The sequence below is a fragment of the Leopardus geoffroyi genome, chromosome C1 (genome assembly GCF_018350155.1).
Source record: "Leopardus geoffroyi isolate Oge1 chromosome C1, O.geoffroyi_Oge1_pat1.0, whole genome shotgun sequence".
Lineage (NCBI taxonomy): Eukaryota > Metazoa > Chordata > Mammalia > Carnivora > Felidae > Leopardus > Leopardus geoffroyi.
Window position 1 is genome coordinate 41213919 of NC_059328.1, and position 26064 is coordinate 41239982.

The following is a 26064-nucleotide window of genomic DNA, read 5'->3' on the forward strand; positions in this document are numbered from 1 at the left end:
GATGGTAATTCTGTGTTGTGGGAGACAGATACTGTGCTGTAGAATGTTTAACAGCACCCCTAGTCTCTATCCACTAGATATGAGTAGTCCCCTTCCCCAGTTGTGACAACCAATAATGTCTCTAGACAATGCCAAATAACTGAAGGTGTGTGTGTGGGGGGGGGGGGGGGGAATAATATCCAGCTGAGAACCGATGATATAGACAATTTTACATATACTCTAATTTTACTCTTTTGGTCTGAATCAATCCTAGAGCTACACTGGAAAATAGGTAGTGGACATACAGAGCTGGACTATGTGTATTAAATGTCTTAATACTAACCCTAACAGCCTCAGAACATGAAATGAAGTAACCAATGCAGAGAAGATAGAATGATGCCCAGATTTTACAGCTATTGACCCAGATAGTCAACAGGGGGGAAATGTAGTTCAACTGGAAGAAATATGTTTAATTTTCTTTAATGTTTATTTATTTTTGAGAGAGAGAGAGAGAGAGAGACAGAGCGTGAGCAGGGGAGGGTCAGAAAGAGAGAGGGAGACACAGAATCCAAAGCAGCCTCCAGGCTCTGAGCTGTCAGCACAGAGCCCAACACGGGGTTTGAACTCATGAACTGTGAGATCATGACCTGAACCGAAGTCGGACGCTTAACTGACTGAGCCACCCAGGTGCCTCTTCAACTGGAAGAAATATGTTTAAAAAGGCAGAAGACTTGGGGTGCCTGGGTGGCTCAATAGGTTAAACAGCCCTAATTTGGGCTCTGCATTGGCAATGTGGAGCCTGCTTGGGATCCTCTCTCTCTCTCTCTCTCTCTCTCTGCCCCACCAGCCTCACTCTCTCTCAAAAATAAATACTTTTTAAAAAAAGACAGAAAACTCTTAAAATGAAGCTGTTGAGCTAAACTGTCAGTAGAAAATTATAATTACCTGTACCATCACCACCATCTTTATGTATTGAAATATGTCTACTTTAATTGTATCTTATCATTTTTTTTCCAAAAAATTTTTCATGTTTATTTTTAACAGTCAGAGAGACAGAGCATGAGTGGGGTAGGGGCAGAGAGAGACAGAGACACAGAATCTAGGGGCGCCTGGGTGGCTCAGTCGGTTGAGCGGCCGACTTCGGCTCAGGTCATGATCTCGCGGTCCGTGGGCTCGAGCCCCGCGTCAGGCTCTGTGCTGACAGCTCAGAGCCTGGAGCCTGTTTCGGATTCTGTGTCTCCCTCTCTCTGACCCTCCCCCGTTCATGCTCTGTCTCTCTCTGTCTCAAAAATAAATAAATGTTAAAAAAAAAAAAATTTAAAAAAGAATCTGAAGCAGGCTCCAGGCTCTGAGCTGTCAGCACAGAGCCTGATGCAGGGCTCGAACCCATGAATCATGACATCATGACCTGAGCCAAAGTCAGATGCTCAACCAACTGAGCCACCCAGGCGCCCCATCTTATCTATCATTTCTAACTGAAAACAACATTTACAGTAACTTGCTGAAATCAAGTTGCAATGTCTGTGAGGGCTACATAACTGAAAGGAAGGATTGTTCCACTGGTAGAAACACAGTATATTTTACTTTCCCACTTAATCATTGCAGATTACCTTTGATAATGTGCTGAAGTCAGCAAATCCATCTTCAAATGATTCATTTCCAAAAACAGAAGCAAAGGGATCTGTGGCTAAAATGAATAAAGAAAATCAATCCAATAGGACAGAAATACATCAGAATTTCATGCCCTCTTTTGGTTGGTACAAACATTCAGACAGATGAAAAATACCTAATCCTAAATATCAGTTCCTGAATTTGTGACTTAAGTCCACAAAGACAGTGAACAAATTGATACCTCACCCCTGACACACATACATTACATTCTTTTGTATAAATCAAGCCATGAATGATTTCAGATCAAAAACAAGAAAACTAATTCTAGGTTTAAGGCTTTGGAATATGTCAAATCATACAGTTCCCATGCACTTAAACTATTTCTAATAAAGCCATCAAGAAATTAAAAAAAGCCAGGTCCCATTAATTTCACATTTCACACTCATCCTTCATGGCACATTTTAAATGTTGCCTCATCCACAAAGCCTGGGATAACCTAGGTGTCTCTAATTCCCACAGCAAGAAGTGATTTCTTCCTTCTTTGTGGCAGTGACTGCATTCTAGTTTGTATTATGGTTATCTGTGATTGATATGTCACCATTATTAGATTGTAAAGTCCTTAAAAAAAAGTGAATACGGCTTATCCAATGAAGAATGAATGGTCAAAAACATTTCTTGAATATCAAGTCCAAGAAAACACAGTTCTTACCCCTCAAAATCTTACAGTCTAACAAGGAGTCTAACAAGAACATGTTGTAGGCTTCTTCTAGGAGAAGAAGCCATTACATTTGAGATAGGTCTTTTAAACAAGGAATAGATGGAGGTGGGAAAGAGACATTCCAGGCAGAAGGAACAGGAATTGCAAACATAATTATTTAACCTGCTCCCAGGCACGAGAAGTTTTCTGTTCGATCACAGTGCACTGCTAAATGGATTAACATTTCAGCAGGAATAAACTGATCTACTCTGAACTATGTTTCATCTATTCAGGCATAATGACTACCAATAAAGTCAAACAATGTTTATAGGAATTGTTACTTGATATAGGAAAACAGAAACAAAGGAAGGCAAAGAGAAGTGCAACAGACAGGGTAAGACAGAGCAAGCAAACAGGCACTGAAAAACTTCCCTTAATCTTCCTTAAATCTTCATCTTTACATCAAATTGGTTTTAAAACAAAAGTGTGTGATGAATCACTGGATTCTACACCTGAAACCACTATTGCACTGTATGTTAACTATAATTTAAATATAAAATTGAAAAGAAAAAAAAAAATAAAAGTATGCCCACATAGCCATTTAAATGTGTAAAGTGTGCCTTTACCTCTAAAAATCAATATACCATGGACATAAACTGAAGAGGGGCAGAAAGTCATATATTACTTTTGGTTGCTTTGTTACCAAGACAGTCATGAAGTGGAGGAAGCAGGTAAAGGGGGTGGGAAGAAGCATAAAGAAAATCAGTCCTTTAGAAATATAACAACAACTCTGATCTTGAAGAGGAAAAAAATCCAGAGTTACAGGAAATTCTACACGTTAGCCATAAAATATATTTTTTTATAACTACACAGCCTGGGGACCAGCCTAGTCATGGCTGTTGTTTTAGGCTTTCCCTTCTTTTTCCTTCTCCGCCTGTTATTGCTGATACCACAGCAAGTGAGGCACAGCCAGGGTACAGATGTTCTCCTGACTGGTAGAATGGTAATGAGGGAGAAGGAGTTGGCTCATTTCCTTGGACGGACTAGAAAACCTGCTTCATGCTTGTTTTCTGCCACAGCTCTTACAAGAAGTCATGACACACATGGCAACAGTGTTGAGTTAGGTCAAATTTGACTGAAATACTGTGAATACTTTAACACTGTGAAAGACATTAATAAAACACATGACATTTGTGTATAAAGAATATGCTAACTATAGTTTACTGGAGTTTTTCTACACTTTCTTCATCAGAATAAACGACCTATTCAGCATTGGTCCAAACACTGGGGAATGTATCCTGGATGAATGACAAAGCACTTTTGCCCAAAGTGGGGGATTAAGACTTTGGCAAGAATTTTCTAAGATACTGATCATGGCTGATGTGAAGTAGAGGCCTGTCTAGAAACTGGAAGGACTCACTGAGTACGAACTTATCCAGACCATGTAACAAGACACAGTCCCACAAACTGAAATCATGACCTGAGCTGAAATCAAGAGTCAGATGCTTAAACAACTGAGCCACCCAGGTGCCCTAAAGGAAACTAGGTTTTTTAAAAATGTTTATTTATTTATTAAATAATAAATTATTTATTAATAAATAATAAACAAAGAAGGAGCACACGTGTGGGGGAAGGGCAGTGAGAGAGTAAAAGAGCTTGTAAAAAACTTGTAAAAGAACTTTTGCAAGCCAAAATAAAGTATATGTAGAAACTGAGTAACCTGCATTTGCTTTAGTATTCTTTCAGTCTGCAATGTGTCTATTCACAAGGATAAATGATAAAAAGACCCCAGTGTGAGGCAAAATATTCAAAATATCTGATGTCCTTCTATCTCTATTGTAATCACTAAATTAAAAAAATATATTTTTAATGTTTTATCTTTTGAGAGACAGAGAGAGACAGAGCGTGAGCTGGCAAGGGGCAGAGAGAGGGGGAGACACAGACTCCAAAGCAGACTCCAGGTTCTGAGATGTCAGCATAGAGCCCAAGGTGGGGCTTGAACCCATGAACACAAGATCATGATGTGAGCCGAACTCAGACGCTCAAGCTACTGAGCCACCCAGGTGCCCCTGCAATCACCAAATTTTAGAAGTAGGAGTAATTTATCATTTAATTTTTAAGAACAAAAGTTTATCTTTAGGTTTATAATTATTTTGAAAGCTTACATTTTTCCTGTTCTATGGGATTAATCTTTTTTTCCTGGCTAACCTCTAAACTTCTTGGTGAAAAATAGCAGAGATATAGGGGTGAGAATAAAGAAGGCAAACATTGTGACCTTGGGTGTATAATGCCACCTCTAAGAGTCTCAGTGGTTTCCAGATGTTAGGATTTTGTGAATAAGTAAACTAAGTAAATACATTAAAAACCAACATACATACATAAAGTCGGGGGAGGGGACAGATATCTGCTCAACAAAAATAACTAAAAGAGTACATTTGTCATTTCACAAACAAAAGGGTTTTAAAAACCAAAAAGAAGAGAAAACAACCTTGGACTAAAAGATTCCTTTCCAGGAAAAGACAGCTGGCAACAATTCTTATTCTCTCTCTCTCTCTCTCTCTCTCTCTCTCGTCCCTATTTCACTTGGAACTATCAAAGAGTATATTACAAGTAACATTAATCAGTAACATTAGCCAGGATTTGGAAATCATTAAACGAAAAAGTAGTAGTAGCAATAGCAGTAGCAGTAGCAGCAGTAGTAGTAGTAACGGTAGCTACCATTTACTGTGATAGGTACCACAATAAATACCTTAACATACATCATCTCATTTAATCTACCCAACAAACCCATTAAGTAGAACTATTAACCTCATTTTATTGTTTAGGAAATGGAGACTAAGAAAACCTAAAGAATTAGCAACTTTTTAAAATTTTATTTATTTATTCTGAGAGAGAGAGAGAGAGCGAGTGAGAGAGAGCACATGGGAGGGGCAGAGAGAGAGAATCCTAAGCAGGCTCTGCACTATCAGCACAGAGCCCGATGCAGGGCTCAAACCCATGAACTGTGAGATCATGACCTGAGCCAAAACCAACAGTTGGACACTTAACCAACTAAGCCACCCAGGCGCCTCAGCAATTTTATCTGAATAAGTCCAGGCAGTTGGACTCAGGCACTCATGTCCTAATCATGACAACCCCTCTCTAAACTGTTTACACTTCCATTCAATTCAAAATCTTATGCCAGTGTAGCAGATTTGAGACAAATCATTTATTTATTGCTTCTGCAGTCAATTGATAAGATTCTGCTATGTCCCAGAAGCTCTGGGATGGGAGTGTAGGGATACAACATAGGATGACTCCCAGGTCTCTGCTTGGCAACTGAGTAGATGGTAATGCTATTAACAGAGATGTGATATCCAGAAGATGTTTAGTACTGTTTTATATTTCATAGGGTGAACAACTTTACTTTCAGACATACACCTGTGACACATTAAGTAAAAGACCATTAAATATATATACATATAATAAAAATATAATATAGGTAATATAGTAAACATCATTTTAAAGAATATAATAAATAAATTTTAAAAAATTACATACACATGTATGTGTGGAGAACAGGGCTAGCAACTTAGGTTTGTGGTTAGTAACATGATCAAATGTTAAGAAAGATCTCTCTCTCAAGTTAAAAACATACAGGTGCCTGGGTGGCTCAGTTAGTTGAGCATCTGACTCTTGATTTTGGCTCAGGTCATGATCCCAGAGTCGTGGGATTGAGCCTGTGTCAGGCTTCCCACTGAGCATGCAGCCTGCTTAAAATTCTCTCTCTCCCCAATACAAATAAAAACCATAATGAGATACTACCTCACACCTGTCAAAATGGCTAAAATTAACAACTCAGGCAACAACAGATGTTGGCGAGGATGCAGAGAAAGAGGAACCCTTTTGCACTGCTAGTGGAAATGCAAACTGGTGCGACCACTCTGGAAAACGGTATGGAGGTTCCTCAAAAAATTAAAAATGGAACTACAGCAATTGGACTACTAGGTATTTATCCAAAGGATACAGCAGTACTGTTTTGAAGGGGCACATGCACCCCAATGTTTATAGCTGTGCTATTGACCATAGCCAACGTATGGAAGGAGCCCAAATGTCCATCAATTGATGAATGGATAAAGAAGATGTGGTACGTATGTGTATACACACGCACACACACGCAAACACACACACACACACACACACACACACACACACACACACACACAATAGAGTACTACTTGGTAATCACAAAGAATGAAATCTTGCCATTTGTAACACTGAATGGAACTAGAGTGTATTGTGCTAAGCAAAATCAGTCAGAGAAAGACAAATATCAGATGACTTTACTCATATGTGGAATTTAAGATACAAAACAGGTGAACATAAGGGAATGGAAGCAAAAATAATATAAAAACAGGGAGGGGGACAAAACATAAGAGACTCTTAAATACAGAGAACAAACTGAGGGTTGCTGGAGGGGTTGTGGGTGGGGGGATGGGCTAAATGGGCAAGGGACACTTAAGAGGATACTTGCTGGGATGAGCACTGGGTGTTATATGTAGGGGATGAATCACTGAGTTCTACTCCTGAAATCATCATTGCACTATAGGCTAACTAACTTGGGTGTAAATTAAAAAAAAAAAAAGATTCTCTCTCCCCGCCTGCCCCTCTCCTCCACTCATACCCTCTCTTAAAAACAAACAAACAAGCAAACAAAAACAGGTTAAAGACTATACTAGCAGTGACATAGATGACAGATTATCAAGTAAAAAAAGAACGGAAGCAATTTAATATCACACTCCAACTGAAACAAAGTAAGAATCTCAAGCAAAGTTGAGCATAAGAGGAACAATCAGGGTCCATTTGGGGGTAAAACAACAGGATTTGGCAATTTATTGAAGGTGAGGAATGACAGAGAAGTCTAAGATGATTGGCTAACTGTATCATTAGCACAGAAAGTAAAAATGCTAATACTTTGAAGGAGAGAGTATTTGGAAAAGATGATCATTTCAACTTTTAAGCTTGACACCTAAGGGGAAATATCCAGCAGGCAACTTGAAGGCACTGAAGGCTCAGGAGAGAGTTCAACACTAGAAGGCTAAATAGGAGTCATCGGGAAACAGGCTGTAGCTGAAGGCACAGAATTGGACATCCCCACCACAAGAAGTGTGTATTTTGAGAAGAACAAAAGCACCAGGCTAATACAGAACTAAAAAGATAACCTCTACTCTTAAGCTTTTTCTCCAGAACACGGAGATTATTCTCTTGCTCCTGTTTTGAACAAAAGGAGACATCTGTCCCAGATACCCCCCGGGAGCAAGTTGTCCTGAGAGAACAGAGACCAGAGCAACAGGAAATCTCTCAGTTCATATTAGATCAGAAGTTCTCAAAGTGTGGACCCCAGAGGTCCCTAAGACCTGTTTAGGAAGATCTATAAAGTGAAAACTATTTTCAGAATATTAAGATGTTATTTATATTTCTTTTTTTTTTAATTTTTTTTTTTTTAACGTTTGTTTATTCTTGAGACAGAGAGAGACAGAGCATGAACGGGGGAGGGGCAGAGAGAGAGGGAGACACAGAATCAGAAGCAGGCTCCAGGCTCTGAGCCATCAGCCCAGAGCCAGACGCGGGGCTCGAACTCACAGACCGCGAGATCGTGACCCGGGCTGAAGCCGGACGCTCAACCGACTGAGCCACCCAGGCGCCCCAAGATGTTATTTATATTTCTTAATGTGCTGATATTTACAACAATGTTGCAAAACCAATGGTAGATAAAACTGCTGATGCCTTACTGGGAATCAAGGCAGCAGCACCAAACTGTACTATTTGATAACCATTGTATTTTTCTCAATCACAAACTTGCAGGGAGGAGAAAAATAAAGGGCAGTTGCACTTAAAAATGTCTGTCCTGGATAACCAATACAAATTATTAGTTTTAATAAATTGTGATCCCAAGGCACACATCTTCTTGTAATTCTGAGTAACAAAATGGGAAATGCACACAAAGCACCTCTGCTGAGTAGCAAGTATGATGGCTATTTGGAGGAAAAGCACTTGCATGATGGTGTGAGAAACAGGCTGAACTGGCTGCTTTTTTCATGGAATGTCCTTTTTACTTGAAAGAAATAACAGATAAACAATGATTATTCAGATTTGGGTATTTGGCAACATTTCTTCCAAAATAAACAGTGGATCTGTCACTTTAAGGAAAGCAACTGATAGTGTTTGTTGCAGATGATAAAAATTCAAGTAAAAATCAGTATCTTGGAAAGTTGTATTTGCCCCAAATCTTAATATTACACCAATACTTAAAGACTCTGATAAGATGGATGGTGATATTAATAAATTTAACTTTAATTAAAAAAAATTTAGGTTTATTTATTTTAAGAGAGAGAAAGAGAGTGTGAGCAAGGGAGAGGCAGAGAGAGACAGAGAGAGAGAATCCCAAGTAGGCTTCACGTCGCCAGTGCGGAGCCCAACATGGGCTTGATCCCATGAACCGTGAGATCATGACATGAGCTGAAGTCCAGAGTCAGACACTTAACTGACTAAACCATCTAGGTGCCCCAATAAATGTAATTTAAAAATATTTATACTAAAATGTGTCAGCATTTGTAAGATATGCATAACTCAGTGAACCAAGATTTCCCAAATGATCAATGCAAGTTACAAAATCATATATAGGTAAAAGATTCATTCAAAGTACAAGACAGACCAATGGATTTTAATGTAACAGAGTATAAAAGGTACTCAATACAACCCTCTTCCCGGGGCGCAGCCGGAAAGGGGGCCGCCCCCTCACCCATCACACAACGCACATTCGTGGGGAACCTGGTGCTTAACCATTCGTACACGACCTGCTTGCTTCTGGGTCGGGGTTTCATACGTAGCAGAGCAGCTCCCTCGCTGCGATCTACTGAACATCAATCCTCGACACAAGGGTTTGTAAAAAAAAGGAAGAAAAAAAAAAAAAAAAAAAAAAAGAAAGGTCCTCAATACAGTTTCATGTACAATACTACAACTAACTTTGAAGAAACTAAAATATGTTGAAATGTAGTATAATAACAAAAAAGAATATCCACAATTATCTTTAAAAAGGTTGTTGAAATATTCCTCCTTTTTCCAACTATGTTATCTGTGTGAGGCCAGATCTTTTTCATTTCACATACTTGAAGCAAAACAATACAGTGCAGCAGACTGAATGCAGAAGTAGATATGAGAATCCAGCTGTCTTCTGTTAAGGCAGACATTTAAAGAGTTTCACAAAAATGTATGAACAAGGCTACTCTTACAATTTTTTTTTTGGTTTGAAGTTATTTTTCATTTTTAAAAAAAATTTTTAACGTTTTATTTATTTTTGGGAGACACATACAGAAAGAGAACGCGAGTGGGGGAGAGGCAGAAAGAGTGGGAGACACAGAATCTGAGCTGTTAGGCTCAGGCTCCAAACTGAGCTGTTAGCATGGGGCTCAAACGCACAAACTGTGAGATCGTGATCTGAGCCACCTTGGCGCCCCTGAAGTTATTTTTCTTAAATATGTTATTTATGTTAATATGTAATGGGTTTATTATCATGTTTTTAAAAGAAATTAAAAACTTTTTAAATTCTCAGTTTTAATTTCTAATATGGTTAGTACTTTAGTCTCTAATATGGTTAGTACTGATATAACCAATATAAACAAAAGCTCTTTAAGGGTCTTCATTTATTTTTTAAAAAGCTGCTATACTTGATAAATTCCAAAGTTACTGCTTGTGATTAAATAACCCACTTCTTTCCTAATTTTTGTTGTTGTTGTTGAAATAGGAGTTGAAGTCTGGAATTTTCTCCACCAAGAGTCTTTCATGGATCTTCTACAAATTTCTTACTAATATGTATTAATTTCTTAACATTTTTCATTTGATTGTTTCCCCTATGCTCTCAGTACCCTTTATCAAATTTTGGGTTCCAAGGATTTATTTTTTTCACTTACATTGTAGATAAATAAAGAGGCAGGATAACACAGAGGAAAATCAGTGGAAATGGACTGAGAAACAAACTGATATGTAGCCCTGGGGCTCAGTTTTTTCTTCCATTTTTAGGAAATGAGGCTAGATAACAGTGTTCAAATTTTAAATGAAATGCCAATATATGGAACAAGTAAATGGGATTTTAAAAATTAACTCTGGCTGGCTTAGTCAGTTAAGCATCTGACTCTTGATTTTGGCTAAGGTCATGATCTCACGGTTTGTGAGTTCGAGCCCCACGTGGAGCTCTGCGCTGACAGTGGGGAGCCTGCTTGGGATTCTCTCTCTCCCTTTCTCTCTGCTCCTTCCCCATTCATGAGGACTCAGGAGTGCTCCCTCTCTCAAAATAAATAAATAAACTTAAAAAAAATAACTCTAAAATCATTTTATGTACAAATTTATAATATTTACTTATGACAGTGAAAACACAAAGCAATTTTGATCAACAGAAATGTTTAAAGTCAGGAGTTGAACTTATTTCTGTAGTTGGTTTTGGTTGCTCTATCTGAAAAACAATTCATCCAAAGAAGTAGTTATATACATATTAAAACAAGAGCCTTGCAATCTCAGAGTAGTTGAAAATAATTTATATCCAGAAGTTTGCATAAAAACCACTTAACCTGATAGAACTTTAAAACACCAATGCACTACAATATGTCAATGTGGTTTGTAACATATATGAATGCATATATATTTTTGCAAATTCAAAGACATTTAAAAAATATGAAACAAGAATCTGCCAACTCTCTGAAGACCTACCCGGAAACTAGTTTTGTGAAAAATAATATGAAAACTCTGGCCTATAGCAGGTCTATGATTCCTTCCAGTTCTAACAAAGTCAGCAATGTTAAGTTTGAGAGAGAGAAAAAAATCTGTGAGTAACCTTACTGCCATTTTTATATTGTGAGAATTGGATGAGAAGATAAGGCAGAAGCACCATAACAAAGTGGCTAATAGCATGAGCTCTGAAATAAGACATGGATTGGACACTGCAACAAGTAATGCAGCCTTCGGGAAACCGCCTAACCTATGTTTCATTTTCCTCATCCTTAAAATGAGAAAGAATAGTACCTGTCTCTATAACCACGGAAAAGATTAAATGAGGAAGATGCAAAAACGAACTTTGGATGACCTTGTGTATAGCTGTTAAGAAAAAAAGTAAAAGAAAGTTCAAACCTCTGATACTTTTGGGTCTGTGTAAGGTCTCAGCCCCAGATACCACTAATAGGTAGCCTACTCAACTCAAAAGAGTTTTTGGTTCTAAGATCCTCATTCAAATCAACACATAAGCAGCATGCTAACAGCATGCTAACAGCAGGCTAACAGGATACAGGTTCTTATTTGTATATAAGGATGGTTCAACATGAAAATCAATCAATAAAATACACTCCATTAACAGAATGAAGGAAAAAAACTCCACATGATCCTCTTAATTGATGCAGAAACAGCATCTGACAAAATTCAACATCCTTTCATGATAAAAATAACACTTGGCAAACTAGGAAAAGAATAAAACTATTTCAACATCGTAAAGGCCATATATGAAAAGCAAACAGTGAACATATTCAATGGTGAAAGACTGAGATTTTTTTTCTCTAAAATCAGTAACAAGACAAGGATGCCCACTTTTCACCACTCCAATTCATTATAGAAGTCCTAGTCAGAGCAATTAGGCAAGGAAAAGAAAAAGGCATCCAAATTGGAAAGGAAGAAGTAAAATTATCTCTGTTGCAGACAATATGACCTCACATGTAGAAAACCCATACACACACACAAAAAAACCTGTTTACAATAAATGAATTCAGCAAAGCAGGATACTAAAGCAACGCACAAGATCAGTAGCATTTCTATATACTAACAATGAACAATCTGAAAAAGAAATTAAGAAAACAATTTCATTTATAATAGCATAAAAAAGAATTAAATACTCAGAAATTAACTTAACTAAGGAAGGCATGTATGCTGTCAACTATGAAACATTATGAAAGAAATGAAGCATACAAATAAATAGAAAGGCCACTTTATGGGTTGGAAAACTTCATGGGTTGGAAAACTTCATATTGTTAACATGTTAATACTATCCAAAGCAATCTACAGATTCAAAGCGATCCCTATCAAAACCCCAATGATATTTTTCACATAAATAGAGAATTCATCCTAAAATTCACATGGAATCTCAAGGGAACCCATACAGCCAAAACAATCTTGAAAAAGAATAACAAAGTTACAGGTATCAAACTTCCTGATTTCAAAACTTACTACAAAGTTACAGTAATCAAGCAGTGTGGTACTGGCATTAAGACAGACATTTAGACCAATGATATAGAAGAGAGAGCCCAGAAATAAACTCTTGCACATACATTCAAAAGATTTTCTACAAAGATGCCAAGACCACTCAATGGGGAAAGGCCAAGTCCTTTCAACAAATGGCACTGGGAAAGTTGAGTATTCATGCCAAAACAATGAAGTCGGACTCTTACCTTACTTACAACAAATACAAAAAATTTACTCAAAATGTATCAAAGACCTAATGTAAGACCTAAAACTATAAAACTCTTAGAAGAAAACATAGAGAAAATCTTCATTACACTGGATTTAGCTATACTTTCTTGAAATGTTTATGTGCACATCTTATGTGCTCAGGCATGGTTTAAAGTTCTTAGGACACACCACTAAAAGCATGGGCAAAAAAATTAAAAGTGGATAAACTGGACTATACTAAATAAAATTAGTTTTATGCACCAACAAACAGTATCAAAAGAATGAAAAGGCAACACATGGAATGAGAGAAAATATTTGTAAATCATATGTTTCAGAAGGGGTTAATATACAGAGTAAATAAATCCTACCACTCAACAACAAAAAAGCAAACAACTGATTGAGAAAATGGCAAAGTACTTGAATAGACATTTCTCCAAAGAAGATAAACAAATGGCCAATAAGTATATGAATAGATGCTCAATATCATAATCATTAGGGAAGTACAAATTAAATCAATGAGATGCCACTTCATACCAATTTGAGTGGCTATTATCAAAAACCAGAAAGCAGTAAGTGTTGACAAGGATATAAAGAAATTGGAACTCTTGTCCACTGCTGGTGTGAATGTAAAATGGTATGGCTGACATGGAAAACAACCCAAGTATCTACTGATGGATAAATAGATAAACTAAATGTGGTACATATATATAAAAGAATATTATTCGGTCTTAAAAAGGGAAGAAATTCTGATACACGCTACAATATGGATGAATCTTGAGGATATAATGATACGTGAAATAAGCCAGTCACAAATAACAGACACTGTATGATTCCATTTATGAGGTATGCAGAGGAGTCAAATTCATAAACACAGAAAGTAAATGGTGGTTGCCAGGGGCTAATGGGAGAGGCTAATGAAGAGTTCTTATTCAACAGATACAGAGTTTCAGTTCTCAAAGATGAACAAGTTCTGGAAATGGATGGCTGTAATACTTGCACCAATGAACTATATACTTAAAAATGGTTAAAATAGTAAATGTTTTGTATATCTTAACACAATGTTAAAAAACCAACTATCAGGACAAAATTGTTAAACAACCCCCACCACCCCCTATTCCCATCCTATATGTTCTGTAGGAAGAGTAATTGATTCATCCATTCATTCAGTCATATTATGTGCTCAGGTATGGTTTAAAGTTCTTAGGACACACCAGTGAATACAAAGATCCAAATTCCCTGGGACTTAAAATCTAGTGGCAGGAGGAGGAGAAAGATAGAGAAAAACAAAGTAACTTATTTAGTATGCTAGAAAGTAGTAAGCCATAATGAAAAAATAAAGAGTAGAGAATAGGAAGGGAGGAATGTTAGGCTAGGTGTGGAACTCATAAATGTTAAATAGGGCCAGAATATGCCCCACTGACAAGGGGACATTTTGGCAAAGATTTGTTAAGGTAATGTAGCAAATCAAGTGGATATATGGACAAAGATCATCCCAGAAATAGGGAACAGCTAAGGGCCTAAGAAACTGGCCTGTTGTTTCAGCAACAGCAAGAGAGCCAGTGTGGTTGGAGCAGAGTGAGTAAAGGGAATAATGGTAAGAGATACTGTTAGAAAGGTATAGGCCATTGTAAATCTTTTGCTGGATATAATCTGGAGGTAGAGCCAGTAAGATCTCTTGGCAGATTATGGATAACATAAGAGAAGAAGAACCAAGGATGATGCTAAGATTTTAGGTCTTAGCAACATTAAAGATGAAATTACCATGAACTGAGATGGAGCAATTTGCAAGAGAAGCAGGTTGGGAGAGGAAGACTAGGTGTTCAGTGGCAGACAAATGTGTTAGCTATACCTATCAGATATTCAAATACAGGTATCAGTAGGTAGTTGGATATGTGAGTTTAGAGTTCAGGAAAAAAGATATGGCTAGAGATCTAAATGAGCATATATATGGTATGTGAAGCCAAGAAATCAGATAAGGTCCCCAAGGGAATACAGATAGAGAAGAAAGAGGTCCAGAGTCTAAGACCTAGAGTAATAAAACATGAAGAAGTTGGAAAAGAGAGGAAGAATCAGCAAAGGAGACAGAAGGAATGACCCAAGAGGTCAATGGGAAACCAGAGACCTCATTTGAACGTGGGTCCATTCATTACTCTTCTTTAACCTTGTGAAACAGTTTCATCTCTCCATGTTTTGATTTTCCTTGTCTGCACAATAAACATAATACCAATTACCTCATGTAGTTGCTGTGAGATTAAATGAGACCAGGTATTGGAAAACAGCTAGCCCATGTAGTACTGAGACTGTGCAAGAGCACAATAAATGGTATATTATTAAGATGATTAACAACAATGAATGGTAGTTCCCTCTCAGGCTATTATAGTCATTTATTCTAACACTTTACATAAAATTAGTTAGGAACTAGAAACAAAGGCAATAGACACCCACAGTAAGCCTGCAATCTACTACACCAGCCTTAACCTGATGGTTCTTCTATCTATAAATAAGCTTTATCAAAACACCTGGTTTTCCTTGAACATGCCCTGTAAGTCCTGCCTCCCTTCCTTGCTCATGTTGCTCTCTTTGCTTCATTTACTCTCTTTCCATATATACTTAACTAAAATTCTAACCCATTCTTTCAAGGCATACCACAAAAGCCACCTTCTGCTTTGAAATCATTCATGATTTACCCTGATTGGAGGTGATCTCCCTTTCCTTTAAATTTTTACAGTTTTGATGAACTTCCATGGCACTTACCATTTCAATCAAGAGTTAATTACAGTTGACCCTTGAAGTGTGCTGTATGCAGATTTTTCTCAATAATGCAATATAGTACTGTCAACGTATTTTCTTTATGATTTTCTCAATAACACTTTCTTTTCTCTAGCTTACTTTATTGTAAGGATACATATAACATACAAAATATGTTAATTGACTGCTTATGTCATTGGTAAGGCTGCTAGTCAACAGTAGGCTATTAGTAAAGGTTTTGGGGAATCAAAAGTTATATGAGGATTTGCACCTGCGTGGGAGGGAGGTCAATGTCCCCAACCCCCATATCGTTCAAGGGTCACCTGTATAAATATATTAACCTTTCATTTTATTTTCTTAGGTCTTCCTTTCTAATCATACAATATCCTTAACAATACATTAATTCATCAGTTTAATAATGAGAGTCTAAAAAATGCACATGTATTTTTAAAAGATATTAATTTAACCACTGTCACTTCAATAAGCCTTTTAGAAATCTTATTTGCTGCTATTCTAAGCTTTGGCTTAAATCAATACCCAGCACTACATTAAATCTTGTTTTCTACATATCTGCCTATTATATTCCTTTTTGTTACTCGTGTTGGAAGTTAATTTCCAACCTGAAAACAACACACACTGCTAAATTTCATATTGTTATAATTTGTACAAGAAATCCAAATTGTGAAGGCATTTCTACTAATTTTTCTCTATGCTCATAATCCTCAACTTGTCACATCAGCAAATTTGTGTACTGAATAACTCACCCTATATTCATCTGGAAAAATAAGGAAATCTATTTTAGCATGGTAACTTGAGGAATTTACATGTTTGCGTCTACTTCCCTCTAATTTCCTGCTCTCCTACACAATAGATGGTCTGTTTTATTTTTTAATGAATAGTGAGAAAGAAGCAGTGTTACTTAGTTGCAGAAGCTTTTAGACAAACCGGACTTTGGTTTGAATCCTGGCTTCACCTGGTTCAAATCTAGTAAACTATACAATTTTGATCAAGTTACTTAAAGTTCTGGTCCTCAGTTTCCTGGTCTTCAAAATGGAAATATTACTTAAAAGGATAAATTGAAAATTAGATACTATAAATAAAGCATAAAGACTGGATGCTAGAATAACATTTAGCTTTTCTCTGTATTATTAAAAGAATCTATACATTATTTGTAAAGCTATTACCATTACCTACTGGAAGCAACTAGTTTTTAAATTTAGGCCAAGATCCATTAGAGTTGTTACTGACTTAGAAAATGTCAAACAACACTGCCTTTTATAAAGCAAAAAAAAATTTTATTGGTTTTACTGGCTAGAGTACATTTTCTAGCAAGATTTTTTTTTTCAATAAAGTATAGCTGACATACAATGTTACATTAGTTTCAGGTGTACCACACAGTGATTTGACAAATTTATACATCATGCTATGCTCACCATGAGTGTAGTTACCATCTGTCACTGCACAACACTATTATAATAGCATTGACTATATTCCCCATGCTGTACCTTTTATTCCTATGACTTATTCATTCCATAACTGGAAGCCTGTATCTCCCAATCCCTTCCAGTAAGATCTTTAACATGAATAAGAAATGAGATAAATGAATAAGAAAAGTAGAAAGTGATATGCCAACATTTGCCATTATTATTAGTAGATTACAATTGGCTCTATGCAGTAATTTAAAAAAAAAATTTTTTTAATGTTTATTTAGTTTTGAGAGACAGAGAGCAAGCAGGGGTGGGGCAGAGAGAGAGAGGGAGACACAGAATCCGAAGCAGGCTCCAGGCTCCGAGCTGTCAGCAGAGAGCCCGACGTGGGGCTCGAACTCACGAACTGTGAGATCATGACCCAAACCGAAGTTGGACACCCAACTGACTGAGCCACCCAGGAGCCCCAACTATGCAGTAATTTTAAAGCCTTAAGTAAGTAAATAGGACAAATATATTTGGAAACAAATAAAAAAGAAGCTTAAAGAAAAGGTAAATATTTTTACTGTTCAAAGAAACTGATCAATTATCTCCTTACCTGAATCACTTGCTGCAACAACAACTGTTCCACCAGGAGCAAAAGGATCATTGTGCTTCAATGTTTCTACCTAAAAAAATTACACAAAATCATGACTATGAGAAGCAATGTTTCACAGCTGAAACCTCATTGCCACACCAAGGAAAATATTCTTCACAAACTCTAAATTAGTTAAGAAATACAAGGCATTAGGAATAAATGTTTCCCCTTATTGATTTGCAATCTAATTAAATTGGAATGATAAACATCATTTTATAATCTTCTTTTATTGTATAATATAATATCCATTCAAAATGGTATATGAAACATGCATGTCTTGACAAACAAGTATCAAATGAACACTTATGTAATCACCTTCTAAGAAACTGCCAACACCTCAGAAGTCTTATGTGCCCCTCTCCAATCACAATACCATCCTTCCTCGGTAGAGGTTATTATCATCCTGACTGGCGGCATTCATCTCTTTTCTTCATAGTTTTGCTACTAGTACAAATACACACTATTACAACTTTTCATTTTGAGGTAATTTTAGATTTCTAGAACGAGTGTAAAGATAATACAGAGAATTCCCATATATCCTTCACTCAGCTTCCTCTAATATTAATATCACATGTAATCATAGTACATTATTAAAACTAAGGAATTAACACTGATACAAAACTATAAGCTATAGATTTTATTTAGATTTTTCCAGTTTTTCCACTAACGTCCTTCTATTCCAGGATGACATGTTGCATTTAGGGTGCATACTATTCTAACTCTTAAATATCCTAGTACTTAATATCAGGAAATACTAGATTTCTACTTTCTAATTGTTATCTAAAAATAATTCTAGCATTTGTCCCATCAGAGGAACGTACACACGTGCTCCAGAGGAAGGGGGAGAAGAAAGGAGGGAGAAACAGAGGAAGGGAAGGAAGGAGCACTCCTAAAAAGATCCTTCTACTTTCAATAGCCAGGTAAGAATCTGGACCAAGTGACAAGGGTGAGTGGCTACAGAGTGAGGACTTTACCAGAAGCCAGAGATTTCTGCTATAGAATTGTTTTCCTAACTTATTTTAGTTTTTAATCATAATCAAACAAAGTATGTACTTAGGAAGAATTAACTGAACTTTCTCTTTCTGGCATCAGGCTCTTGTTAAGAAGCCAACAAAAGCCTTAGCAGACAGTTAGATGAAAGGGGCATGAAAAGGGTTTGGGAAAATTTATCTCCTCTGACTCATGGCTATCCATGTCATCTGTATTACAGGCTCTATTTCTAATCATCAAGAAATTGGTTATTACAATTGAATGTCAAAGAATATTGCAGAGCTCAATTGATACATTTCCAAATAAAACAAATGTATTTGAAAAGAGAAAAGTATTGCTAACCAGGACTTGTAGTACAGTCTCTCTTTATAAAAGAGAACCCATTTAAACTACTATTAGAAAGTGGTATGTGTATATATATATATATATATATATATATATATATACACACATACACACATACATACACAATGGAGTATTACTTGGCAATCAAAAAGAATGAGATCTTGCCATTTGCAACTACATGGATGGAACTGGAGGGTATTATGCTAAGTGAAATAGTCAGAGAAAGACAAAAATAATATGACTTCACTCATATGAGGACTTTAAAAGACAAAACAGATGAACATGAGGGAATAATATAAAAAATATAATATAAAATAATATAAAAACAGGGAGGGGGACAAAACAGAAGAGACTCATAAATATGGAGAACAAACCAAGGGTTACGGGAGGGGTTGTGGGAGGGGGGATGGGCTAAATGGGTAAGGGGCACTAAGGAATCTACTCCTGAAACCATTGTTGCACTATATGCTAACTAATTTGGATGTAAATTTTAAAAAATAAAAAATAAAAAAAGAAAGAAGTAGTTAATATTAATGAAGCTTTTAGAACTAAAGATGACAGTACTTATTTTAACTGATGCCAATAATATTATTATAAAACTATCACAATAGCTTATATTCTGATTATATTTGCTGAATGAATAAAGAGCATTCAAAGGGGAGCCTGGGTTACTCAGTCGGTTCAAGTGTCCAACTCTTGATTTCAGCTCAGGTCATGATCTCATGGTGCATAGATCGAGCTCTGCATCGGGCTCTGTGCTGACCACACAGAACGGGCTTGGGATTCTCTCTCTCTCTCTCTCTCTCAAAATAAATAAACATTAAAAAAAAGAGCAATCGAAGAAAAATACTAAGCTGGTCTATATAGCCAGATAACTTTGCATGGTTCCTAATTTAATAGTCAAAATACCGACATTTAAAGCAGAGATAATACCTATCCTTCTCAAGCTATTCCAAGAAATAGAAAGGGAAGGGAAACTTCCAGACTCATTCTATGAAGCCAGTATTACTTTGATTCCAAAACCAGACAGAGACCCAGTAAAAAAAGAGAACTACAGGCCAATACCCCTGATGAATATGGATGCAAAAATTCTCAATAAGATACTAGCAAACAGAATTCAACAGCATATAAAAAGAATTATTCACCATGATCAAGTGGGATTCATTCCTGGGATGCAGGGCTGGTTCAACATCCGCAAATCAATCAATGTGATACATCACATTAATAAAAAAAAAGAGAAGAACCATATGATCCTGTCAATCGATGCAGAAAAGGCTTTTGACAAAATCCAGCACCCTTTCTTAATAAAAACCCTTGAGAAAGTCGGGATAGAAGGAACATACTTACACATCATAAAAGCCATTTATGAAAAGCCCACAGCTAACATCATCCTCAATGGGGAAAAACTGAGAGCTTTTTCCCTGAGATCAGGAACACGACAGGGATGCCCACTCTCACCGCTGTTGTTTAACAGTGTTGGAAGTTCTAGCATCAGCAATCAGACAACAAAAGGAAATCAAAGGCATCAAGATTGGCAAAGATGAGGTCAAGCTTTCGCTTTTTGCAGATGACATGACATTATACATGGAAAATCCAATAGACTCCACCAAAAGTCTGCTAGAACTGATACATGAATTCAGCAAAGTTGCAGGATACAAAATCAATGTACAGAAACCAGTTGCATTCTTATACACTAACAATGAAGCAACAGAAAGACAAATAAAGAAACTGATCCCATTCACAATTGCACCAAGAAGCATAAAATACCTGGGAATAAATCTAACCAAAGATGTAAAAGATCTGTATGCTGAAAACTATAGAAAGCTTATGAAGGTAGTTGAAGAAGATATAAAGAAATGGAAAGACATTCCCTGCTCATGGATTGGAAGAATAAATATTGTCAACATGTCAATACTACCCAAAGCTATCTACACATTCAATGCAATCCCAATAAAAATTGCACCAGCATTCTTCTCGAAGCTAGAACAAGCAATCCTAAAATTTGTATGGAACCACAAAAGGCCCCGAATAGCCAAAGTAATTTTGAAGAAGAAGACCAAAGCAGGAGGCATCACAATCCCAGACTTTAGCCTCCACTACAAAGCTGTAATCCTCAAGACAGCATGGTATTGGCACAAAAACAGACACATAGACCAATGGAATAGAATAGAAACCCCAGAACTAGACCCACAAACGTATGGCCAACTCATCTTTGACAAAGCAGGAAAGAACATCCAATGGAAAAAAGACAGTCTCTTTAACAAATGGTGCTGGGAGAACTGGACAGCAACATGCAAACATGCAGAAGGTTGAAACTAGACCACTTTCTCACACCATTCACAAAAATAAACTCAAAATGGATAAAGGACCTGAATGTGAGACAGGAAACCATCAAAACCCTAGAGGAGAAAGCAGGAAAAGACCTCTCTGACCTCAGCCGTAGCAATCTCTTACTCGACACATCCCCAAAGGCAAGGGAATTAAAAGCAAAAATGAATTACTGGGAACTTATGAAGATAAAAAGCTTCTGCACAGCAAAGGAAACAACCAACAAAACTAAAAGGCAACCAACGGAATGGGAAAAGATATTTGCAAATGACATATCAGACAAAGGGCTAGTATCCAAAATCTATAAAGAGCTCACCAAACTCCACACCCGAAAAACAAATAACCCAGTGAAGAAATGGGCAGAAAACATGAATAGACACTTCTCTAGAGAAGACATCCAGATGGCCAACAGGCACATGAAAAGATGCTCAACGTCGCTCCTTATCAGGGAAATACAAATCAAAACCACACTCAGATATCACCTCACGCCAGTCAGAGTGGCCAAAATGAACAAATCAGAGACTACAGATGCTGGAGAGGATGTGGAGAAACGGGAACCCTCTTGCACTGTTGGTGGGAATGCAAATTGGTGCAGCCGCTCTGGAAAGCAGTGTGGAGGTTCCTCAGAAAATTAAAAATAGACCTACCCTATGACCCAGCAATAGCACTGCTAGGAATTTACCCAAGGGATACAGGAGTACTGATGCATAGGGGCACTTGTACCCCAATGTTTATAGCAGCACTCTCAACAATAGCCAAATTGTGGAAAGAGCCTAAATGTCCATCAACCGATGAATGGATAAAGAAATTGTGGTTTATATACACAATGGAATACTACGTGGCAATGAGAAAGAATGAAATATGGCCTTTTGTAGCAAAGTGGATGGAACTGGAGAGTGTGATGCTAAGTGAAATAAGCCATACAGAGAAAGACAGATACCATATGGTTTCACTCTTATGTGGATCTTGAGAAACTTAACAGAAACCCATGGGGGGAGGGGAAGAAAAAAAAAAAAAAAAGAGGTTAGAGTGGGAGAGAGCCAAAGCATAAGAGACTGTTAAAAACTGAGAACAAACTGAGGGTTGATGGGGGGTGGGAGGGAGGTGTGGGTGGGTGATGGGTATTGAGGAGGGCACCTTTTGGGATGAGCACTGGGTGTTGTATGGAAACCAGTTTGACAATAAATTTCATATATTGAAAAAAAAAAAAAGAAAGAAAAGCTAAAAAAAAAAAAAAAATAGTCAAAATACCAGTGTGAGAAATAGTCACTGATGTAACCTAAGTCACCAACTATTATTGCTTCTTCTCTTTACTTTCAGGGAAGGAAATGCTAACAGGCCTGATTTTTAACAAAAGCTTACAGATTTATTTGCCATCACAGAGAGAATTAGAAAAAGCAGGCCTACATGAGTGTTGGGTTTAATTTCTATTACTTCATCACACTGTGCCCCACATAAAAGACCATTAAGACAGAAATAGGAACAGGAGGGACTGTGCAGCCCATGAAGGAATAAGAGGCCACTAAATGTTACGTTCAGTGTGATAATTAGGCAATTTAGTACACAAAAGTAATTTCATAACTAAAATTCAGATGGCATGATTTTATAGAATTAATGTTCCATAATTATCATTGAAATTCTCTCTCTTAAGCATCACTCATCTACCCCTCCACTCTGACTATATCATTTAGTACCTACACAATGCTACCATACACTAGCTAGGACAGTAAGGAATGGCAACTGTTTGGTTTGTGTTGGTTTTTTAAATTCCGTCCCTCTGAGAACGGAGACTAGCCTTGAGGGAATAGAAAAGACTTTTGGGGACAGACTCAGACCTGGAAACATAATAGAGGCCTATTTGAAAAAGAAGGAAGATCACAAAACACAAGGGCACTGTAGCTGGGAAGAATAAAGTTTAAATCTTAGACTACAGTGGTGAAGACCTTAGATTTTGGTCAGATAGACCAAGGTCTGAATTCAGTCCTATCACTTACTAACTTACTATCACTTAACCTCTTTCAGCCTCACTTACTTTATCTAGAAATGAGTCTGCCGGTGCCTGGGTGGCTCAGTTGGTTGCATCCGACTTCAGCTCAGGTCATGATCTCACAGTTCATGAGTGTAAGCCCCTCATCGGGCTCTGTGCTGACAGCTCAGAGCTTGGAGCCTGCTTCAGATTCTGTGTTTCCCTCTCTCTCTGCTCCTCCCCTGCTCGTGCTCTGTCTCTCTCTCTCCCTCTCAAAAATAAACATTAAAAAAAATTTTTTTTAATTAAAAAAAAAAATGAGTCTGGTAACCTGAGCTTCATGTGATTATTGTGAAGCTGAAATGAAATAACACAGGAAAAGAGCTTAGCACCACACCTGGCACAGAGAAGAGATGAGACAAACAGAGCTATTAGTATATTGCCAGTTTGGTTTTTTGTTTTGTTTTTAATGGAGAAATCAAGAGCAGTCAGCAAGGGCAATGTCAGTTTCAAAAACTGGGGAGGAAGGAGAACAAGTAAATAGAACAAATAGTGGAAAAATTTTACCAGGCAGGAGGAACAGGAGAAACTTGTTTTATTTTTAAGTTACGAAGAGCTGCTTTGGCTTTCTTGTTCTTTAATGATAAGAGTGGAGAATAAGAGGGGCATCTGGGTGGCCCAGTTGGTCAAGCATCTGACTCTTAATCTTGGCTCAGGTCATGATCTCACAGTTCATGAGTTCAAGCCCCACATCGGGCTCTGTACTGATTGATGGTGCAGAGCCTACTTGGGATTCTGTCTCTTCCTCTCTCTGCCCCTCCCCTGCTTGTGCTCTGTCTCTCAAAATAAAATAAACTTAAAAAAATAAAAAAAGAGTGAATAAGAGACTAGAATAAGGTAAGAGGGAAAAAATTCAGGTTGCAGCCAATTTTAGAAGAATTTGGCAAATGGGTTGACATTGCAAACTAAGTGTTATAGGAAAACACAGTATCCAGTAGCCTGTGGAAACCACAAATATTCAGTTACAGAGGCACTTGCTCAGTTTTACATCAATGGAAAATACCAGTTATTGGCCAAATAGCTCTTTACTCAGTACAGAAAGAAAACAATTAAAGAATATCAAAATCTATTACTTTAAAAGAATCAATTACTCTTTTTAAATTTTTTTTTTTTCAACGTTTATTTATTTTTGGGACAGAGAGAGACAGAGCATGAACGGGGGAGGGGCAGAGAGAGAGGGAGACACAGAATCGGAAACAGGCTCCAGGCTCTGAGCCACCAGCCCAGAGCCCGACACGGGGCTCGAACTCCTGGACCGCGAGATCGTGACCCGGCTGAAGTCGGACGCTTAACCGACTGCGCCACCCAGGCGCCCCATCAATTACTCTTTTAAGGGAGTATTCTTATCTAAGAGAATTAAAGAGACACAATTTTTTTTTTCAAAAGCCTGTCAATCAACTGTTCCTTTTTGGGTCTGTTTTACTTTTGGATAAGAAATATCATCCTTAAAAAAAATAAGCCTCCAAATAAAAACTAAAAATAAAAACAAAAAAAAAATCCAAAACCATTCATAATTATTGAATCTGGGTGATGGGTACATGGAGGCTTATTAAAATATTTCATTATATTACTCTATCTTGGGTATGTTTAAATAACCATAATATAAAGATTTTGTTTTTAAAGGCTCCAGATGATAAAGCACTTAGCTGTATGACCTTGGTTACTTCTGAGTTCCAGTGTCCTTATTGTTAAAATAGGGCTACCAACACCTACTTTGCAAGGCTGATGATTAGAAAAAATGAATGTATAGCACACAGAAGAACTGGGATCACAGTATGTGGTTATTAAATAGTGACTGTTACTTGTATATATGTTCTCAAGAGAGTCTGACATTTAGTGGGAATTTGTATTTCTTTACAAGATTAATGTGTTATAAAACATATATAAAATATGTCTAGAAAGTAATATAAATAATTTTAGTTTTCTAAAAGATCAATGCTGTTGTTTTTAGGTTGATTTTCATTATTTCAATAATGCATACCACACATTTCTGAAAAGCTTTATTGAAGACTGGTTTATGGCTTTCCAATCATTTATTTTAAATATCCCTAATGGGATATTTAAATGGGGATATTTGAGCCTTATGAAGGATGGACTTGATTTTTCAATGAAATAAGTTACTCCAGACAATTCCACTGTGTGATAAAACTGTGAAATGCCAGTCTGAACCCAAAACTAGATGGATTGGATGAGACTGATTTTTTACATAGCCCATCAGAAGTAATCTAAAAGAGGATCCTTTCATCACTGTGTATTTCAAAAACTCACTTAGGGCACTTGTTATCCATTTAACAATTTTTAACCCACCCACTTACCGAAGTATTACTGCCATTGTTGGCTGCGCTGAAAGGGTCGGTACTTGAAGTGGCAAAAGGATCAGTAGAGCACTGCTTGAAGAAACAGTCAGATGCAAATGGATCTGAACCTTTGAAAGGATCACCTCCAAATGGATCTAAGAAAACACAGCACATACATGAAAGACTAAAAACTACTACACTAAATTTCCTATTACTTGAAGGTATGATAATTGACTTAATAAAAAGATATTTTTAACTTCTGCAGAATCTAAAATAGGTACTTTGGATTCCAATTATTGATTATAAAAAAAATATAGACAGTTGCACCTAGTTAAATAGCTTGAATTAATATTCTTTTTCCTATTTGTTCATCATTCACCCAAAGCAAATCAACAATGCCAACACTTACTACACAAAAGTTACCTGTATGCTAGGTTTAAGTAATTCCTCTAAGCAGGTGATTCTAATTTTAGGGGAGTGGGAATCACAAATTCCTTTGTGATTTGGTTAAAAAA

At 37.0% G+C, this 26064-nt stretch overlaps 1 protein-coding gene across 4 annotated transcripts in view; it reads right to left on the reverse strand.

The window, feature by feature from the left end:
- Positions 1-26064, reverse strand: part of EPS15 (epidermal growth factor receptor pathway substrate 15) — a 148452-nt gene that overhangs the window by 9168 nt on the left and 113220 nt on the right. For all 4 annotated transcript variants that reach the window (XM_045477343.1, XM_045477346.1, XM_045477342.1 and 1 more), the window contains exons 20-22: positions 25568-25704; positions 17525-17594; positions 1590-1666 (exon numbers count right to left, since the gene is read on the reverse strand). In XM_045477343.1, the coding sequence (XP_045333299.1) occupies positions 1590-1666; positions 17525-17594; positions 25568-25704 (284 nt within the window). The remainder of the gene's footprint in view (positions 1-1589; positions 1667-17524; positions 17595-25567; positions 25705-26064) is intronic.